At 34.8% G+C, this 12,572-nt stretch overlaps 1 protein-coding gene across 3 annotated transcripts in view; it reads right to left on the minus strand.

The window, feature by feature from the left end:
- Positions 1-12,572, minus strand: part of RPGRIP1L (RPGRIP1 like) — a 129,560-nt gene that overhangs the window by 24,435 nt on the left and 92,553 nt on the right. For all 3 annotated transcript variants that reach the window (XM_072632226.1, XM_072632227.1, XM_072632225.1), the window contains exon 24: positions 5,535-5,718. In XM_072632226.1, the coding sequence (XP_072488327.1) occupies positions 5,535-5,718 (184 nt within the window). The remainder of the gene's footprint in view (positions 1-5,534; positions 5,719-12,572) is intronic.

Consider the following 12,572-nt stretch of genomic DNA (forward strand, 5'->3'; position numbering starts at 1 on the left):
AAATATTTATAGCAGCTCTTTTTGTTGTATAAAACAATTGGAAAATGGAGGGGATGCCCATTAGTTGAGGAATGACTGATCAAGTTGTAGCACTGATTGTGATGAAATACTATTGTGCTATGAGAAATGAAGAGGGGGATGGTTTCAGAAAAGATATGGGGAGACCTACATAAACTGATGCAAACTGAACTGAGCAGAACCAGATCATTGTACACAGTACCCTGAAGATCAACATAATGATAATCAACTCTGAAAGACTTAGCTACTCTGATCAATACAGTGATCCAAGAAAGGTGAAAAAAGACTCATGAAAAATGCTATAAGCCTTTAGAGAAACAATTATGAACTCTGAGCACAAACTGAAGTATAGTTTTCTCATTTTATTTTTTGTTACATTTTTGTGCAATATGTCTAATACAGAAATATGTTTTGTGTGATTTTACATGTGTAGTTGATTTCATATTGTTTGGTGGTAAAATGATGAGAGGGAGAGAGAGAATCTGGTACTTAAAGTTAAAAAAAAAGAATGTCAAAAATAATAAATTTTTTTTTAAAAAAAGAAAAAAAAAAAGAATAACAAAAAAGTAAAGGACACGTGAGAAATGTAACAGGCCAATATGGGAATGAGGACATTCAAGACCAGGAACTCCTAATCTTTTTTGTGGATGTCACAGAGCTCTTTGGCAGTCTGATGAAGCCTGTGAACTACTTCTCTGAATATTGTTTTTAAATGTATAAAATACACAGGATTACAAAGGAAACTAACGATACTGAAATACGGTTTTCTCATTCTCTCCCTCTCTCCTTCAGAATCCATGTTCTAGGCAGAAGGAATAGTGTGAGCAAGTCTTTGTCCAACCTGTACTGTCTGATCTAGTGACTCTGGCCTCCTTTTTCTATGAACTGGACATTTTCACTGGCTTTCCCCCAAACTTGGAATGCTCTCCTTACTCATCTCTGCCTTTTGGCTTCCCTGGCTTTCTTTAAGTCCCAGTTAAAGTCTCAGCTTCTACAGGAAGCCTTTCTCAATCTGCCTTAGATTCTATTGCCTTCCTTTTGTTGGGTATTTCCAAATTATCTTGCCCATAGCTTGTTTTCCTGTTGTGTCCCATATAAGACTATGAGTTCTTGACAGCAGGGACTAACTTTTGCCTTTCTTTGTATCTCTAGCATTTATCAAAATGTCTGGCACATAGTAGGCATTTAGTAAATGTTGACTGACTGGCAGAAGAATGTAGGATATGTGGGGAAAGAATAGGCCAACTTAGAGTGTGTAGAGGAGAATAATGTGGAATAAGGCTGCAAAGGTAAGATGATGCCAAACTGCACGGACCTGACATATTAGGCAAAGGGGTTTGAATTAAGCAGTAGGCAATAGAGAGCCACACATAGGACTCAGAGAAATTTCGGAAGGAAAACAAACAAATCTCACAAGACCATGACTTAAAAAGACGTGCAGTAAAAGATGGGGAAAATTCTCCAAAAGTTAAACCATTTATAAAGATTACACTGTGTTAAGATTTTTACATAAACTTCAAAAGCATGCTTCCAAAAAACTGCAAAAATCTCTGGAGAAATGTTGTGTGTAGGTGATTTTAATTTTAATTAAGAGTTTCTCTGATTTTTGCAGAATTATTTAACTCAGTATATACAGCACTCTACTGATGGTATAACAGTGATATAGCCCCACTAAAAATCCTCCTCTAGTGCCTCATGGTGGCATAAAGGTGACCACAAGTTCTTGAAAGCCATGCTAATGACTTCAATTCAACTCAATAAGCGTTTGTTCATTACTGTGTGCCATTGTGCTAGAAATGACAAATTCCAGTAGTTCCTTAAAATATAGAAGGTCTTTGAGTATGGGATCCAGCAATGGATGCTATCTGTTGTTTCTGGATCAACCTTGAGTCTGGGGAATGCTAATGCTATAAAGTTTGCAATGACTGCAAAGAAAGCAATAGATTTTGGGGCCACTTCTAACTCATGAAATTATTGTACATGTGTAACAAATGATATATGTGCATGTCAAATGACATACATAAGAAACTCACTCATAAGGCACAGGGGAGCTTCAGTTTGTATGTGTGGAGGGGGTATTCATACTGATGAAACCTTAACACATGAAATCTGTATCATGGACATTGATTTATGGCTAATGTCATGAAAAGGCAAAATGTTATTTAAGATAATTTTATTATCAGGGTTCAGACAACCTTAAATCATAGGTAATTTAATAAATAACATATAACATGTATGATAAATGGCACACTGTGTAATATTACACATCACATTGCCTATTATAACATAATATTATATAAAAAGTCATTATGATCGGGATGTCTGTGAATATTTGTGAAAAATACTTCTCTGTAATATTCTTTTCTATTATTCTAACACTCTAGATCCCAGATTTCTACCACCATTAACTCTGAACTTATATATCTTCTTCATCTACATAGTCTGACTTCAATTTGTCCAAATGATCAACTGCTGAGTCCTTAGTGACCAAGGTTTCAGATGTATGTAAGTTTTATAAAAACTTAGAAGATTTCATTAATCTTTTTTTTTTACTCCTACCACTGTCAATTCCCTAGAAGGTTTATATTCAGTCAAGATAACATCCTTTAGACCTGCTATCATTAATCTTATTTCTAAACCAGTTTCTTGCCTTCTCAGCACTCTCAGAGCAATATCTTCAAGACCAAAGAAATATAAATGTTTTGTCCTTGCTACCAATGTCTATCAACTGAATCTGGCTTTTGGTTTTTTCACTGATAGTCTCTAGTCCTAAGAACATATACTTCTTGGTACGTAAAACTGGCATCACCAAATCTTAATGTACCTAAGGTCCTGGCCTTAGCATACAATTTACTTTGTATAGATATAAGTGATAATGCTTTTTCTATTTCTGGTGGAAAATAAAACACTGCCAGATTCATTTAATCTCTCCATTGGTGAGGTGTTCATACAACAGAGTTTTTGTTACTTGTTCTCCTTTAAATTTGCCATTTATATAAAAAAATCAGTCAAGGGATAAATTACTTTTATTATAGTTTAATGCAATTTGGAAATGTAAGGCTACATTAAATTGACCCTGCAATTGAAATAACAAATACCAAGGGCACAGTAAATCATTACAGTGATTAGTCTGATTGTTGGTTATTAAATAAAGATTATAGGATCCTTCTTGCATCAGAAAAGATATAAATATAACATTTAAAAATGAACATTTGCATAATGCCATACCAGATTAGTAATAAATAAAATAATAAAATCTTCAATAAGGAGGTATTTACTAAAATTAATATTTTCTCAAATTTTCTGAGGCTTTATCATCTGAATTTACCCCCAGATTTTATTTAGGAGACTATTACTAAGCTTCTAGGATCAATGTACATTTCTTTATTTTTCTTCTCAGGTAAATCTCATTTTTATTAAAGAAAATATTCAATTAACCTTGAATAGTCTATATAGTCAAATCTAATTAGGTATGAATTGGGGATGGAGTAAAGCTATAGTAAACATTCTCTACTGAGTTCATTACTAACATATTATTGGCTTTCTTCCTGACATCAAATAGATTCGTTAGGAATAAGCAACTATTCTTATAATACCAATTAGATGACCCCAAGTACCTTGAAATAGCAAGCACGTAAGAGAATAAAGTAACCACATGGGAATGATCTAAAATGTGGGACACTGGAGCACTTATGAAAGAAACATTTCCAGAAAAGGATCTGCTTAGCTACTGCAAATTTAAGAACCTTTACATATTTTAATAGTGATTGAATAATCTAGAAGGCCACATGTCTATTTTTCAACTAGCAGTCAACATAAAAAAAATTAAATACAAATCTGCTGTCATATCAACCAAGTGGCTTACTATTACTCTGTAAATGATAAAGAAAAAAATTACTTTGCCTACTTTCTTAGATTTCTTTGTTAAAATTTGTCCTCATAATAATTAGCTAATTTCAAGTATTGTTTTGATATATATAACCACTATGTAGATGTGGAGCTTTGCCATTTGATTAAACTTAGATTCTGGAAACAATTTTGTGAAAGCAAATAGACTAACCACTGGAATGTAATGATAAACCCTGAATTCTAGTCCTGGGTACATGGATATAATACCTTGGCCATGGATGGCTGTTAAATTTTCAGCCTGTCTTACTTTCAAGTAGTTATAATGATCTCTGTGCCAGCCTAGCACACAGATTATTTTGAGAATAAGGGTAAAAGGGAAGGAAGGTTATAAAAGTTATTATTCTGACTATTTTTTCAGAGGGGTAAACTGAGGCTATGAAAGTTTTAATGATTTCCTAGGGCAACACAATGAGCTACTGTCAGAAGCAGAAGCAAAGCTTTTCTACTTCTACATTACAGGACAGGGCTGCAAAACTGATGGTTAAATCATGGCCCAGTGACAAGTGTCTTCTCTTAAAGAAGAGATGTAATTTACAAGATTGGTATGACTAGAAATTTCAGTGTTCTCCTTAACAAGAGCTAGTCTCTACCCTAGGGCTTCAAGGAAACTCTATAAGCACTTTTTGAATCAGTGCCATGGCAGTTTGACATGGAATTTTGGTATTTCATATTTGCCACACATGATCAATCACCAGTCTTATAAATCTTTAGAGATGATTTATCTGAGTTCTTGCTTTGTTTGGATTGGCCCAGAAAGCCTTCATGCTTCTCTCTTGTAGCTCCAGCTCTAGAAAATCAAAAACCTGTCTGCTATTCTGAAGAGACATATGTGTAGTGGGAAATTAATAGAGCACTGCAAAGATTTATACTCTTCCCCCAATTAAAATCTAACTACTTAGAAATGTGATGTAGTAACATTTTAAGCTGATATTAGAAATTTCTGGGTATAAAAATTACAACTATGTCTATATGCCAAGACAACTAGTAGAAAAGTGTAAAAAAAACCTCAGCTGATAAAGTAGCTGTTTGCATTATATCACCAAGAAACCGAGTCTGACTTCTTGAAATGACTAATTTTTTCAATAAATTAACTGGATGATCCCTCCAGTTGATAGTTTTGTCTCTGTCCTCAAGTACTCTGAGAGCACTCTGTGTCTCCTCACCTCACTGTAAAATATAAGCTATGTGGAGGTATTGTTTCATTTTTCTCTTTGTATTTCCAGGACCTAATATCCTGTTCATAGATGCTTAATAAACATAGGCTGGATTGATTTAAACTGTGCAGTATGATTGAAGAGGTGTTTTCCTTGGGATACAACACTTAGTTCAGGAACAAGGGGGAGAACTGTTTATCGAATTCCACTGCCCTTCGGAGGGAGCTCTCTTAACCCTATCAATTCATTAATGACTTTTTCAAGCTCCCTTCCTAAACTCACTGGTAACAGGTTGTATTGTTATAAATGTGCAACTAGAAATTCTCTATGATTTTTTATAGGTATGGGAGAATTAACTTTTTTCTTTATTCTCCCGACCCAGTCTAATCACACAGTACAGATTTTTTAAAAGGACAAAACAATGCATGTCATACACAAATACATCATACGTACCATTGCTGTAATTGTAATAGACCCACTGTCCACTTTGGGGTTTTGGAAGTGACACTGGTGTCTCTTCTGCAGGAAAATTGCAGAAACGGCATTCTACAAATAGGCGTTGTATTGTGTCATCCATGGTTACTCGGGAATCATTGAGGCTTAGGGCTATAATCTCAATCCGAATTTTTTCTAATGGCTGTTAAAAAAAGGGGGGGGGAGATAAGAAGCACTTTATTCTAAGCTTTTAGTGTCAATTTTAAACAAACATGAAGGGCAATAGGTTTCCTTTTTGCAACACACCGTACACTATTTTACAGTAACACATGATAGATTGTTCAAGACAGAAAGAGAGAATGAGATTCCAATGCCCCAGGGTTTGAAGTTAACAGTGTCATGGCAATAGTTTCCTGATTTACATTTCAGGCTATAAATACCTCACTAGTAGTCCATCAGTAGTGAAGATTATGAGATCTTCATCTGTGTTTGGTTTCTGAATCACAAGTATTAGCTGCCCTTATTTCAAAATATATAATGAATCACTGTTTATGATGGTATGTATGTCTAATCTATGGTACTGGAGAAAGTTTCACTAATTCATATATCAAAACTTTCCAACTGGATGAATAACACACTATCCAAAGGCCTGTTGAATACTTCAGTATCATTTTAAACACATAAAAAGCTATATTAATTTTTCTATCATATTTTGGGTCAATCTACTAAAGAACATTTTAAGGCCAAAAGAGAACATTTACATTGTGTTTAATATCATAAATTCTGAAATTTATCCAAAATTCATTTCCCCTTCTGCTTTTAAAAAAAAGCTTTAAGTTGGGGGACACTGTACAATATTACACCTTAAACAGGTGTTTGGTACTATCTCTTTACTTCTATTAGTAGTAACTTTATGAATGACCACAGTCTTCTAATAAGTTGTAAATATTATGAACATTATTACTATCACAAATGTTTCCATAAGATTCCAGAAGAATGATTTAAAAGAATAGAATATGATGCAAAATTAGGTTTTACAGTAAAAACGTCAAAAGAAGAGCTGTCAAATTTTCTTTACAACTTGTAAGGTGTTCGTTGCATCAAGTCTAAATTATGTCACCTTAAATAATAATTAGAAACTGGAAAGTAAGATATATTTCAGAAGATGAGATTTTAGGAGTTAAATTCAAATCGGTGTACAAATCTGTCAGAGTAATTACTTAGATGTTTCAAAGCATATTTTATAATTAATCAAATTGAAAACCCTAAGTATTCTATTGTAAAAATATTCTCCACAAAGAACAATTTCCATTGCTGTCAAGCCCCTTCAATATTTGATGAAGTAATTTTGCCCCCTCCTTTCAAAAGACATTTTCTTTTATTATGTATTCTAAGACACTTTAACTAAAAACCCAAATCTGAATATTTCAATAAGGTTGTTTTATTATTCAGTAGATTCATGGAAATTTTACTAGGATGACAGAAAAAATTCCACACCATTCTGTCTCCACTAATACAGGTACAAGGCTGCAGCTGGCAATATTACTAGGATTAGCATAGTATGATGAAATATTTAAAGGAAATTTTTTTCTAAAACCTAATAAATCAAATGACTGCCAAATGTCATTAAAGTGATGGTCTTTGACTTGAATATGCTTTTCATATTCAAATTTGAAAAGAAAGAGATGAAAGCCTGGAAAGGTTACTCGGTTTCAACTAATAACCTCAAGCACTCTCCATTCACATGCATAAAAAATGAAATTGGCTCTATTGTCTAATCTCACTTCAGAAACAACTCATCTCTTCTTGCACAAGGCTAGTGTAGTAAAAGAAATATTTTAAATGATATTCTTTTTTATTTTTTGCAAAATATTTTGTGGTTGTCAAAACTATTTCCCATTCACACAGTTTATACGTACAACTCAAAAGTGGTACAGCGCATAATTAAGTCCTCTACATTACTTAAAAATTCACTTGACAAACTTGGCATTGCCATAAAGTAGTGTTGTAAATGGTCTTAACATTGTTGCATAAACAGACTATTTGGAAAACAACTATAAAGATTCTAAAAGAGAATTACATATGTATATATATATATATATATATATTTGTAGGTTGTGAAGAAAAGGATCTACCAAATTGCTTAAGCAAAAGAAGACAAACGAATCATTAAATAGCAGGGGAAATCAAATGTGTTCAAATGCATGGTTTATCAATAATACATTAACTATTGGGGTCATATATTTAAAAATATGCAATATTTTAAGAACTGACTTAGGCCCTGAAATAAGGTAATGCAATTACTAAAATCTTAATGCTAGACATCCAGATGCTTGAATATGTGCATTTCTTCCCCTATCAGTTTTCTTGTATAAACAAAAATCTTGATTTTTAAGTGGCTTTTGTAATTTAGCACATTGAGATTTCTTTGTCCATTGCAAGAACTGGTAATTTCTACCACTAAAAAAATGTACCTTTAGACAGTTCTCATAACATTTAAAGACTAACATTCATAGTATCTGGAGTATTCTTTATTCCAGGTGCTTTTGTCTAAGAGTACCTAGAAGGTTGTGTCCTTGTTTTTATGTGTGTGTGTGTGTGTGTGTGTGTGTGTGTGTGTGTGTGTGTGTGTGTGTGTGTGTGTGTGTGTGTGTGTAAAGAGTACTGTGCAGGGATCAGGTCACTGGTTCTACTACTGACTGGTTGTATGACCATGAACAAGATACTTAATTTCCCTAATCTTCACTTTCATCACGTGTAAAACGAGATCACAAAAGATGACCTCTAAAGATCTCATCCAGCTTTAAAATACTGATTCTATGATTTACCATCAAATGATGCAAAGTGATAAGTTTATGATTTCAGTAATTTATCAGATAAAGTTATAAAAGAACAAGTGACACAGATAATACAAAAATGTTGAGCATGGAGAAAATTAAGCCAAAAGAATATTTCTGATAAAACAGGGATGGCAAAGGAATTTAAAAATACATTCTGAATGATGTGTACTTACTTTCATTTTCTATGATGATTCTAAATGTTTTTATAAACTAAGAAATTTAGGTATTCTAAATTGCAATGTGATTTAACAGATTTTAACTTAAGATTACTGGTAGGAGAAATATACACATCTAGACCTCTGATGATTGATGTACTGCCTTATAAGGGTTGGCAGTGTTAGGATATGCAGATGGATTGATTCACAATGCTGGCTAGGGATCACCATAATAAGTCAGCACATATAGAGCCTACTGGAGGCAGATACTATCCCCATAGAGCACCCATAGCTTTCAGATACCAACTGCCAAAAACTAAGAAGAAAAATAAAATTGCTAGCCAGCTATTTTGCCTTCTAGTTCCAATACTACTTCTGGTTCTTGACCAATCATAATTCATATTTGATTCCATGTTATTCAGCAACATTTGCACAGACTGTTTACCGTATTCAAGATTTTTGGTCTGACATATGGGAGGGTGCTACTAAATTTTTCTTCTGGGTTCAACAGTGACAGTAGCCAAATGGAACCTTTGATATTATATTTCTAAAGGGAAAGTAACTAGGCTGTGATATTGATAAAGACACTGCCCAGGTGAAAAAACATCACTTTACTAACGTACCTTCTTTGAACCTGATAGTCACTGAGAAATTAAGTGACACACAAGCAGTGTATCAAAGAGAAGACCTGAACTCAGATATTCCTGGCTTTGAGGATTCATGACATTATGCCGTGTCTGTTTCTAAAACTATATATAGTTTGACAGTCTAAAAGATCAGACTTGAACAACAGACTAAAAGAACATTTTTGAGAAGTTATCTTTTTTACTTATGGAAAAATACTTATTTAGAAGCAACTGTACATATGTAACTTTATGCAAGAAATCCAAGGTACAAAGGAATTAGAAAATATAATCCTTGTTCTCTAGAAGTTTAGATTCTAATATGGATAAAAAACAAGGGTAAGTAGTTGACTCTAGTACAAATTCTCTTTATAGAGCTCTATGCAAATAGAAGCATTAATGAATGCTAATTGATGACCATGCTGATGTCAACTTTTCCCTATCTCTCCACTCCAGGCTGGGGATAGAACGAATCTGACTAAATGGAATACTGCCTCCTCTCCCTAACTCTCATCGTTGAATCTTCTTGTCTTTCTAGCCTGTACCTTATCTTTATTATTACACATTTTGGTTTAAAAGGTCTTTACTTTGAGTTCTCTGGGGAAATAAGGGTAAACAGAGACAGCTGTCTATTATATATACATTAAATCAGCAAAATATTGAGTAGCATTACTGGAATGGAATGTTAAAGGGAGAAACATACCCACACATACACACACATTTATACACACACACACACACACACACACACACACACACACACACACACACACAAATACAGGGGCCAGGGCTTCCTGCAAGTATAAATTACTAGGGATACTAGGTTCCAGGCTGGTCTCCCTGGTTCTCTTTCTTCTCTTCCAAGGGTATCAGGGAAGAGTACACATACACCCACTTCCCTTTTTACTGCCACCACCAATTACTTTCAATCAGTCCTACTGTAGAAGAGAATTCAGTCTTGTAGATTTTCTTTGCTTCTCTTGACCACTCGCTCTTGTTCCTGAAGCATATGTCAAACTTCGACATTTTCTAAGTATTCAAACTGGTATCATGACGAGGAAAAATTTTTCTCCTTTGTTCTGTCCCACCTGCTCTTTTTTTTTTTCTTTAGTTAGAGACTTTATAGGAAAAGATAATGAACAGAAAACATGTATGAGAGTAGTGGGTATTGGTATACAAAAGACTGAAGGAAGGGTCATCGAAATTTTCGAGGAAAATCCAGCTTCCTCAGCTATCCTATGAATTTCTTTTTAGGAACTAGGATAGAGGATGGGTGGAAGAATGAGATGGGATCTCTTGTGGGGAAGGGAGTGGAGAGGAAATGGCTAGTAAAATTGTTAATCAATCACTTGATAGGAACCATGTTTAAGCATTGGTGCTTTAAATACAGGTGGAATACTCCCTGCATTCAAGAAATTTACATTCTACTGGTGAAACCAATATGGAAGCTAGGGGTATGCTCCCTGCTCTCCAGACTCTTCCTCTCCCTTTTTCTTTCTCTACTTTAGATGAGCACTAAGAAAAAGTAAGAAGTGCAGTGCAGGTGTGAAGGGAGGAAGGCTTCATGATGTAGGAAGGGTAACGGTGGTAGAGAAAGGATAGCTAGCTATTGTTGTCCTAGACACCTGTTACCAAAACCATTTACTGTTGATTCCAGCTCTTTCTGAAGCTTGTACTACACTCTAGATTGCTAATGTTTCTTTTCCCTATAATTTTCCTTTTCTGATGTTTCCTTCCCATGAAACCTTTGGTTATCCCTTCCCCTTTCATTGTTAGAGTTTTTCCCATAGGATGTGATGGAGCTACCAGGTCACCAAGAATTCTTTCCCATTTATAACACAGAGAGAGTCCGGAGATTCCTATCTCAAAGTGGACTGGGGATTGTCTCATAGGACTAAGAGGGATTCATAGCTACTACTGGCATTATTTTAGCTATATTGTAGGATAAACATGCAGGTGTGAGTTCATCTGTCTCTCAAGCTATCAATTATAATACTGCTTTATGGGAAAAAGTAATGAGATCCAGAAACCATTTAAAGGAGGTTTTTAGAACACAACTCATAAGTTCAAGATACCCTAGACAACAATGTCAGACAGAAAGATATATATATATATTCCCACCACCAAAAACCCCCCAAACAGGTGTGGGACAGAGGTTTTAAAAGTTCCTATGACTGTGCTTCTATAGCAGTATAGCTATGAGACTCCCAAAGTTATGTATTAAATATTCACTAGAATATTTAGAGAGAATATATGGTTTTATTTTGGCTTATATTTTAGAGAGATGAAGGGGGAAAGAGCTTCTTAACTCAAGGAAGTATCATAAGAAACAGCTAAAAACATCTAAATTGAAGGCTCAGAATCTTAGCAATATAATCACAAGAATAGAGGAGATTGCCACAGAAAATCTAGTGAGAGTGAAAGATGAAATGAGTCAGGAAACCAAGGTTTGATCATCCAAGCTTATCAGTTTATTAAGCAATGTATGTCAATTGCTCAGCAAACCTGGACCACACCCCCTCAGCTTAGTCCTAGACCCCCAATGCAGGAAGAGACAGACTTTTATACATCAAAAACAATTAAATAAGGCCAATTAATTAAAAGGAAACAATACTATATTAGGTAATCTGATTTCTAATTGGAGGAATGATTAGGAACTTTCCACATTGGGAGGAGGAGAGTGAATAGGTGCAATTCCCTGAAATCATAAAAGAGGTGTCCCATCCCCTCCACTCCCATTTCTCTTTGAACAATCAAAGGAACATGGAAGCAACCACTGATTGGTCAGTATGAGGCCAGTTTTCAGATGAGACATATGGGTTGCTATAGATATACAATTGTGAAAAAACTCCTTGCATCAACCTTTGGATCTGATTGGGTTTCTGGTCAGCATAACCTAGGTCCTTAATTAAGGTCACTAAGAGGTGGTCCAGCTTATTAGCCACATAGGCTAGATCCAAACAATCCAATAAGGTTTTCTCATAATTCCCACAAATGAACAGTTTTCTTTTTCACAGGATAGGAATTGGACTAGACTCATAACTTAATAGAAAGAAACTAAGCTAGCTCCAGAATTGAATCACAAGAGGGAGTCAGTGTGGTTCACTCTATTCCCACAATTAACCATTTGCTGTCTTAATCCCCTCAGTTCTACACACAGTACTTCACTTGAAGCATTCTAGTGAGAAAAGTAATTTTTCTATGTTTAAATATTTATAAGAAAGGTTTAGCAATTTCAGTAATCCATTGAGGCAGTACAGCAGAGAACAGAGAGTTGACCTGAAAATAGGGAAGACCTGGTTTCAAGTCCCACCTCTGACACATACTGCCTCTCACTCAACCTCTTAGTGCTCTAAGCAAACCTCTAAGACTCAAGTTTTGGAGAAGATGGTGACATGCATTGGTCAGCAATACAGAACTTCCTCCCAGATGGGAGTT

Source organism: Notamacropus eugenii, chromosome 1, assembly GCF_028372415.1.
Source record: "Notamacropus eugenii isolate mMacEug1 chromosome 1, mMacEug1.pri_v2, whole genome shotgun sequence".
In the NCBI taxonomy this organism is placed as follows: Eukaryota; Metazoa; Chordata; class Mammalia; order Diprotodontia; family Macropodidae; genus Notamacropus; species Notamacropus eugenii.